The sequence below is a fragment of the Trachymyrmex cornetzi genome, unplaced genomic scaffold, assembly GCF_001594075.2.
Source record: "Trachymyrmex cornetzi isolate Tcor2-1 unplaced genomic scaffold, Tcor1.1 scaffold92, whole genome shotgun sequence".
NCBI classification, from domain to species: Eukaryota; Metazoa; Arthropoda; class Insecta; order Hymenoptera; family Formicidae; genus Trachymyrmex; species Trachymyrmex cornetzi.
The window spans coordinates 329,046-350,914 of record NW_017300267.1 but is presented as its reverse complement, the minus strand read 5'-3'; the positions used below and the strand labels follow the sequence as shown (position 1 = coordinate 350,914).

The window sequence follows — 21,869 nt, the reverse complement described above, 5'->3', positions numbered from 1 at the left end:
CTCTCTCTCTCTCTCTCTCTCTCACGAACATATTCATCTTTCATGTGATTTAAAATTCATATAATATAACCTCAAGACAGAATATTTTTTTTATTCGCAGTAATTCATAATTCAACAATTTATATAAAAAAATATATATTATTTTATATGACAGTTTTTTAGATATATACAATTACAATTCTAAGGAATTTCCCAAAAAATTAGAGAATCTGAATTTTTTAAGGAATATTTAAGAAAAGAATATTATTAAAAAATAATATTATATAACCGAAAAAAATATAATAAAAAACACAATGAATAATAAGAACGAAATATAAAAAATAATAAAAAATACGTACAACAAAAAAATATAATAAAATTAAAACAGTATTTAAAATATTCTTTAATTCAATGCATTTCTATTATATTTTTAAACTGTAATGGTATTTCTGCATTAAGCATGCAGATATGAAATAAATTCGACATATGCGATATCTTTTACCGCTTATAAGCTGACGATAGAAAAATACTAGGAAAAATGTCTCACGTGCAATATGCCAAATCTCCAAGAGCAATTTCGCGGATATACGCACATCGAAGCGAGTAAAAAGTGTCGTAGATTGAATATCCGAGAAGATAGTGAACCGCGCGCGGGCGCAACGAGTGCATTTCCCGCGAGAGAAAATCGGAATTTCACGGGCACGAGATCTACCCATAAAAACCTATCATGCACTTGCATGGTATAAGAGAGAGAGAGAGAGATATATATATGCGCGAGGTGCGAGATAATAGTATGAAACTCGCAGCACGGAGAAAATGCCGCCGGGGAGCATTAAAAAGAATAGACGCTATCGCGCATTTTCTTCGCGCGATATTCTTTGCCTTCATCGTCGAACGAACTGCTCACAAAAGAGAAGCGATCCCTATTTCACTCTAAACCCGCATTTGCCAAGACGTATGTACGTTCGACTTTGCCGGAAGCCGCCGCCTCGCGGATGCATAAATTCGATAAGACCACCCGTTAGTGACGGCACGGCTTCTCGCGTAAAGACCGCGAAGTGAGGAGAGAGGAGAAAGAGAGAAGAAAGAAAATATCGCGAATAATCTTGTCCTCTTTTACCCATCCATCCTTCTGCTTTCCTTCTTCCCTCTAAAAGCCTCCCCCGGTTTCTTTTTTTCCTCCGGTAGGTTTAATTTCATGGAGAAACCCACCGGAAGCTTCAAAGGCAGTCGGACGAATTTCATATTTGCGGCATCTCCGCGTGCTAGAGACAGTAAGGCGTGTCTGCGCGCAATGCTCGTTATCGTCATTGTCTTAAATTGCTACTGTTGAGTTATCACGGTTCTAAATAAATCCTGAGGGACATTTCCTTTAGTTGACCAACCGCGAAGAGCGATAATAAGTTGACTTTCGGAGAAAGGTGTAATTATAGTATACGATCTATATTATAAGTAAATCTGGGTCAAAGCAAATCGGGGTCCGGTAGTCCCTCGAAATACAGATGTTATGTAGTTGAATAAAAGAATAATTTCAAACATGTTCCAATTCCCAATTTTAAATAATAAAATCCGTATTGAAATAACAAGTACAATATATATAATCCTATTTCCATTTGAATAAACCTACACTGAGAAAAATTTCCAGACTTTATCCGTTCAAAATGTAACAAACGAATATTTCCGATAGATTTTGATCATATTTATAGGACTGTTCGATGAAATTTTAGGACTATCCGATAAAATATTAGAAAATTTCATCGAACAGTCCTATAAATACGATCAAAATCTATCGGAAATATTCGTTTGTTACATTTTGAACGGATAAAGTCTGGAAATTTTTCTCAGTGTATATAAATAGAAAAGCTAATTCTATACAAAATCAATCAAGACGAAATACTTGAAAATATCAAAAAATTAAAAATGTGTTTTATAATGTAGTACGCATGAATTCCTCTGTATTGTTAAAAATATCAGTTTGTCATTAACAAAAAAGCAATCTAATTTTTTACAATAAAATGTAAAAATAAACTTTGATTTATATTCAGTTCGAATCTTTAAATATAATAAGTATGTTCCTAATCTTATTCGTCTTCTTAAATTAAATTATGTTCTGCTTTTACTTTACTTTAACTATTCACGACATCTCCCGCAAAAACGTACGTCGATGTAAGTGCACAATATGTAGGTACGTGTTAAATATTTCTATAATATGTTAAACTAGGGTTCGTAGGTTCGCTAAGTTCAAACGACTGAATAAATCAGTCATCCCTGCGGGTAATCTAATTTATGTTGTGCACCGCTTGCATGTTATTGCTTGCCATCTTTGGACAAACATTTTTAAACAGAGAATTCCCATACAAATATATCAAAAAAACAAATGAAGAGTACATGAAAGGAAAGAAAATGCAATTAATCTATATTCACCGGTCGTTTCTGCGGCTCCGGGCCTTGCCTGATGATCTCCAAGGGCGCAGGTATCGAGGGCTTGCCGAGATACCAATCCTCGCGTGGATTATAATTGTCTAGAAGCTTCAATAGGCGCGGCACGTTCACGTAATTATCATCATCGAAATGGCAGAACCACCTGAAACACGTAATAAAAGTATTGATATAATAAAAATATTGTGTCATGTAATTCTTTATAACTTAAGTGAAAATTGTATAATTTTACTTAATAAGATGATACAGAAACTTAGTTATTAATTCTTCTTATGAGAGACGCTATCATAATTCTTATACGTACAATTATTGCTGTTGCTCAAAATATTGCTAGATATGCATAAAAAAATAAAATGTAAATTTTGTATCCTCAAATTAGTAAATCAATATTTAAAAAATCCTTCAAAAAAATGTTATTAAAATCAAAATCTGAGAACACATAAGATGTACATAATTATAAACGAGTTAGTAAAATGTTAACAAGATGCCTAATACGACTTAAACATTATAATTTAATTATTTGTATTTTAAATTATATATTCGCTGCGTTATACCTACGTATATAATAACAGGTACATTGAATCTAAAAATAAAACAACTTTATATTTTACATAAACAAGGATAATCATTACGAAGATATTCCATCGACGACAGAAACTTTTTGCGAAGAAGAAATAAATAATTCAACGAATGCACGGACCTTCATTTATTTACGCGTAACACCTGCGAAACCTTCGCTGGAATTTCTCGATAACGACGATGCCGCTTAGTCCCGAGTTCAAATAAGAGCATAGAGATTCAATACAGCGCCTGCTTATATTCCCGCGGGATTAGTCGCATCGCTGCGTTTCCGCTTCGGCACAATTTGTTCCGTAAGAGATATATACAAATAAATAAAATTATATATTATCTTTAAAATTTTCGCACACACATTGTATACCGCACAGACTATCAATTATCTCCTTTATAGAAGTTACTTTGTTTTTAATTTTAGAAATATAGAATTTTATTATTAAACCTACTTCAGTTAAAACAATTAATATAGTAATTGAGTATATCAACAATTGCGTGATACTTCTTAAAATATCGTCTTTTATTTCATCATCGACCGAGATTGCTGCAAATGAAATTAAAATTCCTGTCAGATTTTCAATGCACTCCGATTAGGGCGAGCACGTTAATACAGTAATTAATGAAATGGCAATAATCTAAGAGCACTTTATAAAATATCACGGTACCGCGAAAGCCTTTCAGTCGATCTCATCGAGGCAGCGGCAATCAGGGTAACGTCCCGTGAGTATACGAACGCGACGCAATCGTACACAATTGCGCCTCGTAACCCTTTCCCACCGAGTCCCATGTTGCGCCGACAGTAAACGTCGTGTTGCTCAGAGCGCGCGAGCGCGCGTAAGATAGGCGAAATAAAATCTCTCTAACGAACGGTTCCGCCGTAGCGTTGCCATTAGTGTGCTACCGGGTGGCCACGGGTGGTCGCTACGTACCTGCCGCGCGCGGTCCAGCATCGTTAATACACCTGAATTCCAGCTTAATGGCGTAGCCGGCTTACGCCTGGAGGGAGCCCGACCGAGGCCGAGGACGTTGCTGTTCCTATATGCGCGAGATCGTATCTCCTGCGTGTGAGGCTGAACGGTGTTTGCACCGTGCGATCCGCCGTTCGGTGCGTTCCACCCTTGTACAACCAAACCGAAGTCGCGATCCAATGCGACAATACGACCGACAACAAGTACTTCCTAGCCGCGCCAGAGAAATCAGGATAATGCTATCTTTAGCGTGTTGACCTTCTAGCAGGATCAACTCTTGATTTGTATACCAGACTAAAGGTAGAAATCAACACGAATAAATACAAATAAATATCAAGTATCTGTATCTCTTTTATCTCTATAAAGTCATATCAGCAGTCATATTTTAGGCCGATTTATAGTTAGTTGTATTTAACACTGTCTTGAGTACAGATCAAGATCGTTACTTAAGATTGTTAATACGATAACCCAATCATAGAGTCGTATATTTATAGCATCTTAAGACATTACAAGACATTTTAAAATAAGAACGGACTATGAATAATCTTAAACTTTTTGCTATTATTTGAAATATTATCGTGAATGATACTTTTTATTATGGAGCAATTTAATTTATCGTACTTTATTAAAGCTATATCTAGTTCCTCGTGGATTCATTTTGGTTAAAGCTATATCCATGTAGAACATTAATATTGCAAAAATACAAAATAAAGAATAGCTCAAATGATTTAAATAAAAGAAATTAAAATAAGAAGAGTTACGGACCAACAACAAACAAATTTTAATGTACATATGTTACAGTTGACATTAAACGTAAAAGTAAAAACAAGATCAAAATATGTCCACAACTAAAGTTTCGACATCCTTCGTGTCATTATCAAAGTTAAAAACTAATATGTATGTAGTCGACAGATATTTAAAATAAGAAGAGCTATTCTACCTTCTATCGACTGGATATTATTGAAATCAGGATCTAAACAACGGTCTTCTTGTCATTGTACATCTATAAACTGTTATTTTTATTAACTTATTTTAGTCAACTGTTTTAGTCAACAGTATCTTGTTTTTACTTTTATGTTCAATGTCAACTGTATCACATGTACATTACAATTTGTTTGTTGTTGGCTCGTAGCTCTTCTTATTTTAATTTCTTTTATTAATATTGCAAAAGAAAAAAATTTGTACAGTAAATCGACGTAAAATTCAGCACATTTTCTCTCTAAATTCTTTAGAGTGGAATCTATAAAGAGTGAGATTCCATTCCGAAGAATTTAGAGAGTACATTATAATATCCTAACTTTTTTATAAAGTAGGAGTTACAATATATTGAAAGTACGTTCTATAGAACTATGCACTCTAATTTGAAGATATGCTTGACAGAAAAAAAAACTGCGATATAAAATCGAGATAGATCTTATATCTGCAATCTGCATATATATTAGAATCAACCTGCAGGCGAGCAATGTGTGAAACAAAGGAGAAACGTACCGAAAGAAGAGAACAAAGAGTGTGAAATTACTCTTATTTCTGTTCTGGGCAGGTAAAAGGCAGAGTGCGTGGCCCTCTGAGATTTGTTTTACACAACAAAGAAATGATCATACCATATGAATATGCAGACACACGTGCTCAGCATTGGATCACATAATGAGCGAAACACAGAGAAATATCTTTTTTAAAAAGCAAATAATTGCAGCAGTATAAATTAGTGGTATAAATATATGAACTCCCTCACAATTACGCTCAAGTAAAACACGTTCATAAAATAAAATACTCATATAATAGTTCGCATATTTTTTAATAAATTCCATTAAACTCGAATTTTAAAATATTTGTCATCCGGAAACACGCGACGATTACATTTTATTCGGAAATAAATCGCATTAAAATGTCTCACCGACATTTAATTTCTTCATCAGTGTCGCCTCGTCAAATCAGAGGATGGCATCTTCAATTAAATGATAATGTCTCGAAAGTATAATGTCAGTTGGATAATGCGAGTTGGAAAACCGACAGAGCTACACACGCTATATATATATATAATCAAAGAAATAATTAAATATATGACAATATAATTATAAAGGCATATGACCACGAACGCCTGATATCGTTGGCTTAAAATTATTATATTTGATCATATGCCTTTATAATTTAAGCCAACGATATCAGGCGTTCGTGGTCATATGCCTTTATAATTATATTGTCTACATTCGTACCACGTATCTATCCTATATTGTTTAATTAAATATATCTTCTCATTCGCAATCGAGCCATATGCATAGTCGGAGCGATTTGGATATTCAACGAAGTGGGTGATAAATGGTTCTCTATACCAATCGGCGAAGTAGATCCGTTGTCGAATGTATAATTTCTATTAAGAGTAACGCTACAATGCTCCTATCATTAATAACACATTCGAATGTCAATAGAAATTAATGACTCTTCTCAATAGTTTTGAAGGATTTAAACGATTGTTCAGAAATACTTCATCTCGTCATAAATCACAACTCTTTGACGGAATGTCGGGCAATTAAATAATTTGTTTATGAAAATATTTGTACATTTTTACAACAATATTGTTTACGGAAGCGTTCGAACAAATACAAACTGGGTTCCATTATCCCACTCAAAGGTGATGTATAATTAGTATCGCCCTCAGAAAGACTTCATGGCTCTTGGGTGTGCCATTAATTATCGTAAAAACGATCACTTCACTCACGAGAAGATCGTAGAGACCGGATGTGCGAAATCGACCGAGTTACTTTCTTTTTGAGCGCAATTGCTCCCTGCCATACACGAAGGAATATCGTTTTCAAAGTGATGTTTCGGTTTTGCCCTAACCACGGAATCCGATCGTGCGTGAATAAATACCGTAAGAAAAAGCGTAAAGGTCTTGGTCAGAAATCCGCAAGTGCGGCAACGCCTCACTGCCTTAAAGAATACGTACTACATCTCTCGAAATAATGTATCGTATATGTTGCACAATGTAGCGGAAATTATGAAGATGTAATTCACAAAAAAAGTATTATTCAGTTTTTTTTATTATTCCTCCTTTTTTTGTATTGTTATGATTAGTTCCCATCATTCTATCATTTTCCTTTATACTCTTTCATCGATATCTCACTTAATCCGACCCTCTAAAACAAACGTGCGACTCAATCTCGTGCTCCGTATTTCTCGCAAACGATACAGCACGAGGTATCCGCATACATTTTATACAATCGTCCTGATTTTTTTGGATTTTTTGTTATTTTATATAATATGATATACTAGCGAGACACCCCTCGCTCGACCACCTGCATTTGCAGGTATAGCACAAGTCAACGAGACAATACCGAGTTGACGGCGGCGTGTGTCATGTGTGCACGAGGGCGTAAAGAAGGGCCCGGCTTCTGTGGGTCGGCAACTCCGTGGCATGTGACCGAATGATTCGGTTAACGACCACGCTTGCAGTCCGTTCCCCGTGGGTGTACGACGCGTACGTAAGTACGATGCACATCCGCCGTGGGAACCCGCGGGACCCCCATACATAACTGCGTGACGGCCACGCGTGCAGTACTGTAGTGGGCTTTTAAGAAGCGTGTAGCGACACTCGCCGGAAACTCCGCTTACACGTGCAGCGACACGCGTACCTACCCAATCAAAGTTCTTTATATATACACACACACAGTGCGTACACAGTACTCAGTATATACACAGTATATACACACGGTACATACACAGAACTACCGTGTGTAAAACTGTGAAAAATCTCATGCAGAGTTACCTAATATTTTAATAACACATTAACTAATAAAACTTTCAATGAAAGATTGCTGTTTACGTAATTATCTATGAACAATAAAGTCATAGATAATTTGTTAATTTATTGAAGCTTAAAAGTTTCATTATTTTTTCACAAAAAAATATGTTCTAACAAGAGATTAGATATACTTTTGTAAGCTCATGGTATAATATTACCAAGAGAAAGATTGAATATATTTAAATTATTTTAAATTATAACTGCGAAAAGAACAATTTTATTAAAGTATCTAAAAATTTAGCTAGATACAGGTTCGAAAAGAATTATGTAGGAATCTCAAGCATGATGAGCAATGCTGTAAAAAGTTTTGAGTCTAGCAACCAGTTTGAGCGTTCTAACTATTTTAATGATCCAACAAAATTATTTCCAGATCCAGCTAAATGTTTAGATACTTTAACAAAATCGTCCTTTCCGTGTGATTATGTTATTTCTATCTTCTCTATATTATAATTATTTCGAGATGAATATACAATACGTGACTAGTTGCACCTAATGTCTGAACGAACATGAATATATGGAAGAGTTGCAGTCGTTTACTATCGATCAAATATGACCACTTGTAAACAAGATAGATGGATTAGGGATGATGAAAATAGTAACTGGCAGAGGGTAGTTCACTGTGGGAACTGATCACGACTTGATTCCCATCAAAGGGACGACTTTCGAATAATTCGCAATCGATTTAATGAACATAACGACGCATGCAGCAGAGCGACCCGTTAATTAACGTTCCGTAATCATAACTAGCTGTAATATCATTAAAAAGAATCTTTGAATCTAAAGACAATTTCACTGCATTATACAATAAAATCTACAAAGCCGGAATTTGAATAAAAACAGCAATTAAATTATAATTTCTGTTAAAAAGATTACGTCCAACTTAATAATAACATCTATTAATAGAAGATCCTTTAGCAATAAATCTCTAAATCTAAATGAATATATATTTTGCAATAACTATTGCCTCATATCAAATAATTTATTCTAGCCTTAATCCAGTTTTCTTGTTTGCATTTTTCTTCATACAATTTTTTCAGATATATATTTTCTTATAAAATTTAATTATATCTCCCTCTCTGCAATAAATTATTCATCTAATTCTGATTTTACTGTACTTTCTATTTTATAGAGAATTATACAAGGTAAGTTATAAATATATTTTAATACTTAATAAGCATGTTTCTGGATAAAAAGAAAGAATAAATGTTCCTAAAAATATTAGATCTCAAATGTTTTGTTATCGAAATAATGGATAATTAGATTTGAAATAATGCGTCAGCATGTGTATGTCATGCTCAGACATGTATGGAAAATGATGGAGAGCACTTTAAGCGTCTCTTGTAAACAAAAAAAAAATACTTATAATTCACTCTATATAACTAAATGTAACTGTAAATTATACATTTATATTAATATTTTTATTATAATTTTATTGAAAATTTTAAACAATAAATTTATTCCTATCTCTTTAAACAATACATTTATTCCTATCTCTCAAACAATAAATTTATTCCTATTTTTCTTATTTATAATCGCGTTTTCATAACTGCAGAGAAATTTATTTGTATAGATAATAATATTACAATTGTATTATATCACGTTTTATCCCATGTATTAAACTGCGTTAGTATTAGAAAAATGTTTATTCGATACAAATAATCCACTGAACGAGATAAGGTGTACCGGGTACCGGGGCGGTTATTATAATTAAATTGACTGACAAAAAAAGATATGTACGAGCGTGACTCGTTACATTGGGATTACGCTCTTCTCAAGCGTATCAGGCAAAACCACGGGGAACGAAACGCCTCGGCGATGAAAATACGTTACTTTTAATTAATTCCTATCAGAAGATCGGCCCAGGCCAAAATGGTGCATGCCGGAATTCGGACCGTGATATAAAGGCATCATTCGCGCCGATCGCGGCTGGAAGCCGCAATCTCTCGATCTTACGCGGAACGAGCGGAGGATGGAAAAGGTCAGGGCTGGCGTGTGCCGGTGTCGAGACGGGCGTGGTACTCACGACTGCATACTGCAAAACATATATTAAATCACGTTCGTGCCGGGTGCGCGACCCCCGCGTGTTGAAGCTAAATCGTTTCTGTAATGCCGTAATACTCAATATTCGGATCGTGAACGGACGTGACCCATGTGATTAATGAGATAGCAAGTATATCTGTACCACGTATCTCCGCAATACTAATTTCCGATACGTGAAATAACGGGACACGACAGTGTTTCGAGTTAATCGAAATAGCACAACGTTCACCATGAAATCTGAATTTATGCTCTCAGCGTAAACGATCTAGCAATACGATTCGCTAGGTGTTCGTAGTTTGCATGTGTACCATAGTTATATACAAATACAATTTAATTAATCTCGATTAAATCGTTTCAACGACGTATCCGATGGATTATAATAGCTCAAACATCTCAAACACTTTTGCGCCCAAGTACTATTTTAAGTTGATACGTGTGAGATTACCGTAAAATACTAATAAATCAAGACGTGTTGAAATTAATTTACATGGGAAAAAAAAAAAATATATATATATATAAGTAAATTTTTTATATAATACTAATAATATTTATTTAAAAAATTTTTTAATCAGAAAAGTTTTTAAAAGTCAACGAACCGACAATTAGAGATGAAATGTACGAAACGACTAGAAAGGAGGAAAAATCTGGTCGGAGGAGAGACGAGGAGATCGACGATCGGCAATTTTCTCGACATGTAATTTCACCTGTTGCACATCCGGCGCGAATCTGATCGGCCGACTCGATTTGTAAAGGTAACGAGCCGTTCCGACTACGCTGCACCACTATACGATTATCAGAAGCTATTCCGGACTACGAAGGATGAAGGAAAAGGCGCAGAAAAAATCAAAGATACGGAAGCAGAAAACGAGAAATAAAAATGAGATCGCATTCGAGAAGTGAAGCTTAATCCACCCGCAGTAAAATATTGTTATTATTATTATTGTTGTTATTATTAAAAAATAAGCAGTCCACGTTTTTTTATTTCCACGGTTTAAAATAATGTAAGCGTTTCTTTTTCATAAAAACTGACGCTACGATATCATCAATTCATGATCACTGACTTTTAATTAAAAAACAAAAATTTATCGTTATTGGTAAATGATTAATGATTCATGTTTTCTCACAATCTCATGCTTATCTCACGCTTTTAATATGTTTTTCTTTTATATTACCATTTATAAATACCATAGTTTTATAAAAGTGGCAAAATTCGTATATAGAAGATTATATACGATAATTTTAATCAGCAAAAACATATTTGATTTATTTAAAAGCATTCATTGAAAAAAAATTTCAGATTGTAAATGGACGAACCAGAAAATTTTGATCAATCAGAATTCTGGTTATCTCAATTACAATTATAATAGATTTAACCTAGATAATAGATTCTAAAAAATTCTGTATGTGTGTGTGTGTGTGTGTTTGTCTATTTTCAGAATTTTAATTAATCCAGACTCTTTTTTCAATATTTCTTAACCGGTTATTTGCTGATACATTGACCGCACTAGGGACTTCATAGTATGTAATTTAATGATAAATGCACAGCCGATTTATATCTAGACTAATTGTTGACTAATGATAACGTTTGCCGCAGGAACGGTTATTCCTTTCGATGATTCATTTATGCAATCGAAAAGGAGATAGACGCGGCGCGATTACGTTGCAGCATGTATTAATTATATAGACAAATGATACTAGTGAACACGTGTCGCGTAGGCACGCTATTTTTACGGTAAATTTTACCGAGAATACTTATCTCGTTAAGTGAACCATTAGGACTGATCGATCGAAATATATTTTAGTTCATATCGGTAATTATCGATAATTTCGCGCTCAAGCGTCGCCGCTAATTTTCTTGTTAGCCGAATAGTTTTCATGTGCTTAGTCAACCATATAATTCATCAATTTCAGATACATTATAACAAATTGATCGAATAAATCCAGTCCAAGGAAGACCGAATTATTATATGACTAACTAAATTATTTTATGATAGAATAATTTATATATAGTTGAAAAATTTGTATTTTTAACACTTTTCACATTTAATTCATTGTCCCAAAGGATTCACCTAAATATTCGTATTAATTTAACGTAAGATGAATATGTTAGGAAGTATAATACAAATATTCAAAAAAATTAACACAAAACTAACACTGATACAAATTGTGAAAGCATGTTTCTTCAGTAAAATTAACATTTATAATATATTAAATTAACACTTTCAATTCATTTATTTGAGAATTCGCGTTTTAAAATACATTATTTTTGTGTACTTTCTTAGAAATTATGTTATTTTAAAACTAAAAAATGTTAAATATCAATTTGACACAAAATATTCAAATAACATAATCACATTATGTTAAATTAACATTTGAATTTGTTAAAAATTCAATACAAATAGATTTTAACGCAAATACAAAATGTTTCTTATTGTGTAGATCATACTTATAAAATTAAACAAATAAAAATGTTAACATTATGACAACAAATAAAAATATAATACGTTGCCTAATTGAATTTAGATTAATATCGAATCATAATTATTATAATTTAACTAAATATTACTGAAATTAAATTTAATTCTTACAAACATAATGATTAGCTACAATAAAAATATTTTTTTCGCTAAAATGATCAAATTACTTGGACTATTTTTCTCAAATTGCACTTCGTCATGATCTCAAATAATCATGCAATACTATGCTGATTTTCGAAACACATTATGCGATTTATTAATTCTCGTATTAAAGTTTTCACATAACCTTTAAGTAGGCATTTAACGATAAGACGACCATGTTAAGTCTAAGTGTAATATTGTAACGCGGCGCAACTATCACCAATCGATGTCGGACGCTTATCGGACGACATCGAACGACTGTCGGACGATGCCGGACGACTAACGGACAACGTCGGAGCAAGTAAGATCGCTAGAGTCATTATCGGAGCGTTAAATACGGCGAATTGGGAATTAACCGTCAATAATTTACGGTAATTACGCAAGTGATAAAATAAACCGTTAGATTAAAGAGCGAATAAACATCGCCGAGAGAGCGTATACGCGCGACAAAGGAGCTTTCGTAATAATCTCTCTCAACTAGTGATAAGCAGAATTAATGCACTAGCTCATGCCATATGCTACTCGTATGGTTGCAAATGAGAATAATCTTTCTACATTGAATCTGCAATTATGTTATTTTGCATCGCGACTCAAATGTGCCGGAAAAATTGTACAGTTAAAATCATAGTAATACAAAGCCGAAAAGATTAAAGATAAAAGAGGTCAGCCCGCAAAGAAGCGATAGTGTATGCACATATAATCCCCGAGGAGCATAATAAAATATCGTTTCATATTTTCAATATTGACACGTTCATTCTTCGCTTACGAACACGCACGGCCGATCTTATCGCATTCACCGTGTAAATTGTAAATAACATGGTAAATATCGGCTGCACCTGCACTCGAGGAAGGCGGACAGGTAACCACATAACCGCGAAAGCTACGCACACCATGGGATCACAATAGGAAATAATGAAACAACCCAACGATACCGCTGGGATAGCAAAGAGGAACGCGGTTTCTTTCCAGATGAGAATAAATTGCAAAAGCAGTAAAGAATAAAAGGTGAAAATTATACGTAATAAGATTATATAAAAGTCTAATTCCCCCAAACTCTTTGAAACAACATATTCTTTGAAATTGATGTTTTCTTAGAATAAAATATCAAATATGTTTTGTAATTTGTCATTCAGGCACAATTTCAAAGTTAAGTAAAAAGTGTAAAACACAGCGTCACATACTCGGTGTACAAATACAGTGAATAGACTCGTTAACGACGAATTGATAGTATCAAGTGACAGAGGAGATTTGCTCGGTTTCCTGTGTATCCTAGCTAACACATGCGAGTGAGATTTTATCACATCGCCATGCAAATAACGCCAGAAATATAGGTTGCACCTGTGGGCAACATGTATAACGTGATAACAACGAATCCATTAAAAGCAGATTCTAGCACATATTGTGGAATGCACAAAAAATGGATTGCATAATAAATGTACATAATATATAGAGATATATATAAAAAAGAAATTAAATAAAATACAAAATAATAGGAAAAAAAAGTTTTGAAATATGAATAAAACAATAAAACAACAAACAATATTTGAAATCGCCCCATCTCTGTATCATTATCAATTGATGCGCAGTAACGCATCAAAATTGTTGCATATTAATTAAACAAACTAATGTAGCACAATTTTGAGAAAAGAATTTTTTTATCGACTGTCATCTCAAGAAAACACGATACAGTCTTCAATGAAAATTCGCGATCATTTGAGCTATCTCTTCGACGACAAGGAGGTATGAGGCAACAGGAGAACGAGGTCGCAGGTCAATAATTCTTGGAGCCCTCAGGCATTGCAACATCTTGCAAGCGGCAGCTGATTGGTCATCCGATACGAACCCGCTTCAGGTGAAACCGGAAATGTCACGTTATCAAGAGAGAAATACAATTTTGCTAAGATGCTTCCGTTACGCGGAGAATTAATTTCGGCAGAGGTTTAATTATTTCTATGACATAAGAATTATTTTTATGACATAAAATTTATACAAGAGAGATTATGTATGAAAGACAGGATTGCGTATCACTGCAAAGATATATTATGATATTTTACAAGAGAGTTTATCTTTATTATTACAAAGAAATTAATTTTGCTCTCTTATCTTTCTTTCAGCGACTATGACTTTTGTAATATAATCGTATTATTATTACAATTAGGTTCTAACTAAATTAAATCTCTCTCTCTCTCTCTCTATATATATATATATATATATATATATATAATTAAAGGATTTCTTACAAAAAACTAAATAAAATCATTTAAAAAACAAACTTAAAAAAATTTGAATTATGACCAAATTGTTCTCTATCGGTAGATTACATCTGAACAATTTTGTTCCGGCAAGAATTAAACAGAAAACGGAAAATGTAAAGGGTCCTCTACATAGAAGTCGTAGACGGTCGTCAAGTCTTAAGTCGTAGGAAACTGACCAATTCCAATCGAGTATTCCTCCTTATATTTGATTGTGATTGGTTGGTTTCCTACGACTTAAGACTCCACGATCATCTACGACTTCTATGTAGAGGATCCTTAACTTTGTGATTGGCTGAACTCATGCGACACGCTTGTCGCAATCACAGAAAGTTGGCTCAACTCTGTACAACAAGAGTTCTTATGCGACTGCGACAATCATGCGACTAGAAGCAACACTCCTGCGACATTCTCATATAATACGCGACACAGCCTGTGCTATTGTAGACGAGGCTTTAAAATTTAATATTTGCAAAGAATATTTTTGTTAAGAGCAATATGTAAAATTAGTAAATAAAAAGCAAAAAATAGTTGCTTTACACTTTAAATAATATTTCCTTCTTCATCATTATCATTATTAACATTGTAAAAGAAGATAAATGTGAAAATATTATGGAATAAATAGGTAGTAAATATGAAATTTCCGGAAAAATCAAACAAATTCAGAAATTTTTTTTTTAATGGAACCTCAAAATTATCCAAAAAGCCTGAAATTTTTTTTTATACCTATTATACATCCGAGGAAAATTACCATATTTATACCATGAATAATTCAAAGATGAGAAGTTTATTTTCTAAAAATTTAACTTTTTAAGCTTGTAAAAACCCTTTCAATTAATAAAATTATAAAAACAAAAAATTCTTTTTGTTACTTCAAAAATGTTATAGACAGATTATCGCGATTATATTGGCAATTTACTTGAAAACCAAAATATTTCGATAACGCGTGTTTCACAATTTTTCGCAAGTTGCGGGGCATGTCCTACAAATTATTACATGGCCGTAATAATAAACTAAATTTAACAGCGATTACCTTTTAGCTTCTCGTCCTCATCAATTTCTGAAGACGAGTCCGGCGACGATAATATAGATCGGCGGCCCCGGGGCGCGAGGCATCGAAAATCGAGAACACTGTAACGGCTCGGTTGAAAGCTAAGATTCCCGGAGGAAGTGTGCATAGCTTGGGCGCTGTTTGTCAAATAAAACGACCACGATAAAGAGCGGAGAGGCCGAGTTTCGAAGAGGGAGGCGTCCGGCCCCCATCTCTGGTCACCGTAAAAGTATCGTCCAGATGATGAGGCGCTGCGCTGTTCCTGAAGACGATCAACGACAGACAAAATTCACGCGGTGTAAGTCCGACACGATCACGGCACGGTCCGTACACGTGCAACCCCGCGGCCGCTAGGGGGAAATTATTGATTATTAAACTCGGGGCCCAACGGCGCGGGTACTATCACGAAACGATATGCCGTTACAAAATTCGCGATGGACAGTCGATTTTCGTTTCGTCGCGATGTCTCACAAAAATATACTTCACTTAAATTATCGAAAGGAACGATAGATATTTGACGATTGTATCAGTCAACAGTAAGAACAATTAAAGTATTTAAATGTAACTTTAAATACTAATTAATAAATGCAAAAGTAAGAAAGATAAAGAGAGATATCCTCGCATCTAATTTAAAATTATTATATATATATATATATATATGTATATATAGTCAAGTTAGAAACAAATTATTCATGAATGATCACATAAATATTTCGTAAAACTTTATATTCGATTTATATATCTAATAATTATAAAAATAAAAGAATTTTTTAATTTGATGATGATGCGACTTAAATCAAAATTGTAGTAAACATATCTATATATAATAAAACTATTTAGATAAAATATTACAATTTCGCTAGGAATAATTATTATAATTATAAGTGAAAGTTATAAATCAGTTTATATTCAGATAACTATGCGAAACTTCTTCCGACAGAATATTATGCATTATTATGCAGATATGATGTAAAGGTACATATATTTGAGAAAATTATTGATCATTAAGCAATGGCATCGAGTAATAAACACATCATAATAGAACCAATCAATAGACCATTACAAAGCGGTTGATGATTCTGAATCAAATCATAAAGTGTATATATGTATATGTATAAGTACATATGGTATATACATTCATATTAGATAGATTACAGAGAATAAAATTTAATTGTACTGATATTCCAACGTTACGAGCCACGAGAGATCGAAGTATATAATTGGCAAATAATATTACCATTATTATCCATTATTAATGTTAAATTTCATTACATCATATGAATAATACACTCATTAGTTAAGAGTTAAGTGAAGTTGACATATTATTTTTGGAATATCAATATGTATAAAAATATTTAAGAATAATCTCAGTAATTATCTCACTTTCTAATACAGATATAATATATAAACAATATTATTTAAATGTTATTCTATAAATTATTATAGATAATTTTAAAATTATATTATAGAGTTCAAGAAAGAGAGAGAGAGAAAAGTCAAAGTGTTAAGATGAATATGCATTTACACTGAAAGGAAAGATTGGTTGCTGCAACAATTTAGATAGTAAAATATGGCATAGCATTTTTATGGGGCTGCAGCAACCAGTTTTTGATTGTAGCAGCAAATTTTTAGTTGTGTTAGCAGGATTGCCATAGAAAATAAATTTGAAAATTCCCTGACTTTTCCAGGTTTTCCAAATGAAAATGGAAAATTTTCCAATATAAAATATGTAAATTTTAACACATCTAAAGTCGATAATTGTAGGAAAGCTAGCATATATTATTAAAAACAACGCAAAAAAGGTTAGTAGCATACTAAAATTTTGGGTGCAAATTCAAGCCAAAAAAAATAAATAAATAAATAAATTAGTATTGGAAAAAAGAATGCAATTATGAAAAAGAGCGATCAAATATTGAATAAAATATAAATTTTAACTATTTTATTAAAATCGTTTAAAGTATGTGAGTTTTGAACGTATTTCGCTATAAATGTCAGATATAATATTAAAAAATTGGAAAAAAGAATGCAGTTATAAAAAAGAGTGCTCAAATATAAGTATTGAATAAAATATAAATTTTAATTATTTTATTAAAATCGTTTAAAGTATGCGAGTTTTGAACGTATTTCACTATAAATGTCAGATATAATATTAAAAAATTATAATAATTATCTAGAATAGAAGCAGTTTAAGGAAATTGTGAGCAAGTTTCATAATTCCAGACTTTTTTACATTTTCTCCTGACTTTTCCCGGTTTTCCCGGTTTTCCAGGTGTCAATCCTGGTTAGTTTATCCGCAATGTCAGTATATGATTTCTAACGCAACTAAAAATTTGCTACTACAACCAAAAACTGGTTGCTGTAGCCATATAAAAATGCTATGCCATATTTTACTATCTAAATTGTTGCAGCAACCAATCATTTTTTTCGGTGTAAACATCATATAATTAAAGATTAGTAACTTCTCAATGTTAGTCTGGGATCTTAGATATTCTGTTTTTTGGTACATTAAACGTACGCTATACGCATCGGCGTACAATAAATTAAACTAGACGGTTGTAACCGCGCGTCGGTGCATCGCAATGGTACCATTGTGGCGATGCGTTGCACTGTACAGCGGAACTGACGGGAATTACGCGCACCTTGCCAAGGATTAACCGTGAACATCACGGACGGGCTTTTATCCCTCACCGACGACGAACCATTCGCCGTCTTCCGCCGCGGGCTCTGCCACCGTTTACACGCACGTTATATTTACGTATGCACTGAGAGAGCGCAAACTGCGATGCATTTCTGAATTTTCAAACACGAGAGAGCTTAATCGCCAGCTAATAAAGCCCATATGCTTGATGAAGTAATTGAAGGGTACTACAGAAAATGTAAGGCTTTCAAATTTTTCATATACAAAGTCTCGTGTAATGAAAAAATTATAATTTAAAAATAAATACCTCTAAAACCGAAGATTCATATACAATATTTGCTATAATCTTTTTGAAGATAAATGTAAATATATAATTTATAAATTTCTTTGTAACGATCTACGTTAAATATTAATTAATTAAAATAGCATCAAACATAACAAATATTATTCATACAAAAATACATATGAAGTTTTTATATATATATTAAAATATTACTTAATATAATAGTTACACATTGTTATTTTAAAGTGCATTCTGAGGAGAGACTTTCTTTGTCTGACTCAAATTTAAAAAATAGCTCAGAATATGCGTAGATACATTTAAATCAAGCACAATCATTCGAATGAAACAAAAGCAAGAGTTGCAAAATACCAAACTGTACGACACTCGAGTAGACTCGATATACGAGACAGACTTATATATCGACCGCAAGAATTCCTTTTTTGCAGTCGTGAGAATATTTTATTACGCAGATACAGTTTCAAGAATCGTGACATTTTATTTCCCAATCTGTTTTATATGGCTTTTATTTTTGGTAAGTCGAGGTGCCTGCAGCGTTATATGATCTTACAATTAAAGATATGTTACAGATTGAAAAATATGTTATCTTTGCATTTTGTACATATTCAAGAAATTTAATATCAAGAGTAATTTATCGGAGAAAAGCATTATTAAAATAGAAGTATTATCATTATTTAGATTACATTAAATCATTGAGAGATTCAAAAGTGTAATAATAATTTTAACGGGCATTTAATATTTAATTAAAATTTAATTAAAATTCTTGATATTTTGATCGACAAAAAAAATTATGCAAAATTCGCAAAATATGTAAGATGCAAGAACTATGATGCTAAATAAATAAAATAATTTATGATTGGCATTAAATTGAAAACGTTTGGCAAAGTTATGAATTTTGCATAAACGAAAAATAACATGATCACGTGAAAGCTTTAGATCGGCAAAAGTTAAGAAGCAGATTATAAAGGAGAGACATGTCTACTCTGCGAGTACCTAGTTTGTAAACGACGAGAAACTTACAAGTTTCCAAAAGCTTCTCTCTGAACGAGCGCTCCAATATAAAGTTTGAAATGTATCCGCTGCCAAATCTACCGAATAGCAGTCGAAGACATATACCGACGTTAATACATGTATACACGTTCTGTAGCTCTCAAACCGAGGGCGTGACGCCAAGATAAATGGTTTGTAAGTAGAAAGTGAGATTAAGTTAATCAGAGAGCACAACCGATTGCGCGTGGCCAACGTAATAAGCAACTCGAGGTAATGTTGCACGAAGCAATTGTAAAAAAAACGCGATAATAAACGATCGAGAGAATTGTATAACCAGCGAGCAATATATTATGTGCAAACTACATCCAACACGCAACGCGTGATTCTAAATACATGTCCATTCGGTGATTAAGAAAACTTTAGAATTATTTGTGGAATGAAAAATGGACCGCGTTCTTTTAGTTAATTACAATTTTTATAGGATGTCTAAAATAGAGACTGCAAGGAGATTAGAATTGAAAGTATTAATAACTAAGCTAGCTATTAATATTTTCATTACAGCTATTGTAGTTATTTAACGATATAATTATTAAGTATTTAATATTAAAACTTGCAAAATTCTGCGAATAAATGTAGTTTTTAATTCAGATCTAATAGTGGAAAAAACATTCTATCTTTCGTAAAAAAAAAACACCGTTCTATTTACGGATACAAAAGCGTTTATCGAACAACTTCGTGCAAACATTTGCTCTTACGTCACCAAAAAGATGATGAACAAGGAAGTGAGTCGCAGTCGCGAAAGTAGAAGGGCGGCAGCGTTAAAAGGAAGCGACTCAATTTTCGGTTAGGTGCTTCTTAGGCGGGCGCACGAATCCAGAGGCGGTACACGTCACGTAGACTCTTTTGTTCCACTTTCGAGTATATCAAGTTATATTGTGTACCAAGCAAGCATCGCACCGGATGTAGCAATGAGCGGCGCGGCGAGAGTCAATGAGCCATTTCCGGGGCTTCTCGTTGCAGAATATTACATTGATAACAGAAATTACCTTCCAAGTACTCGCGATGGATGGCAAGACGTTTCTTTTGAGACCTTGGTCAAAAAAAGGAACCGCGAAGATCCATCTCGCTGTACCGCGCGATTGGCATGCGTTACACATGCAATCGTTACTTATTACTTTTTCTTATTATCAATGCAATACTTTACAGAATTCGATGGTCCTCGTTTACGCTTTTTTCTCAATCTAAATTCGAACATCTCTGAGAATCGATCTTCCTACAAGCTACTTTCTCGACCTTATCCACTCACGTTCTCAATGGAATCATTCATGCAGAGAAATATGGAGCTACTCTTGAGATACGATAAAGAAAATAAAATATACACTGAAATGATTCGAGCTTATCGGAAATTCCAGGAATTCGCAAATGATTGCTTGCAATCTGTGATATATACACAAATTATATTATAAATAATATTTTAAAAAACTAATTATTGATTCATTTTTACACTTTAAGGATTAATTATAAAATTTTCACATAAAAAATATATTTTAAGAAATTAAGTATTTATTATAATTATTGTAATAAAAATTGAAAAATATATCCATTAAGTTATCGAACAAAAATAAATCCGTTAACGCGTAAAGAAGTCAATTCTAAGTATTGCATAAGTTTATTTCGTTTTAAGAGAGAGTTACTCTAGAAAAACAGCGTCAAATGCACGAGAACTATTTTAACACAACTTGCATGATAGCTCGTGGACATTTATTGTCCACGGATCATAAAGCACGAACTATTCGATTGTAACTGGCGTGCATTTTGTTTATGGAAGAGAAATCTCGCAATCGAAAAATTGCGACACGCTTGGCGAAACTATATTTCCTTATCTTATATGCAACACAAACACAGCTCGAAATATCGACAATCTTTATTACTCTCGTGGTTATTCTTTAAATATAAAAAATTTGTCATAAGCATGATTAAATCATCAGTTTATAAACAAAGCGCGAAATATGTCTGCCGCGTATTGTACCTCTAGTACCGAGGGGTAACCACTTAATGTAATCGTGGGACAGAGTCCTCGAAATCATTATAAAATTCATATGAAATCTCTATGTATAATCCAATAGGATAAACTCGGGTATGATGGCCATAGTTTTTTAAAATGCAAAAAATATACATTTATTCTTGTTACTTTTTAACAATATTTGGGATATTACTTTCA

General features: G+C 33.1%; 1 protein-coding gene across 1 annotated transcript in view; it reads right to left on the bottom strand.

Annotated features, from left to right (window-relative positions):
- Positions 1–21,869, bottom strand: part of fng (Fringe glycosyltransferase) — a 119,353-nt gene that overhangs the window by 64,134 nt on the left and 33,350 nt on the right. The window contains exon 5 of the mRNA XM_018520563.1: positions 2,404–2,563. Within this exon, the coding sequence (XP_018376065.1) occupies positions 2,404–2,563 (160 nt within the window). The remainder of the gene's footprint in view (positions 1–2,403; positions 2,564–21,869) is intronic.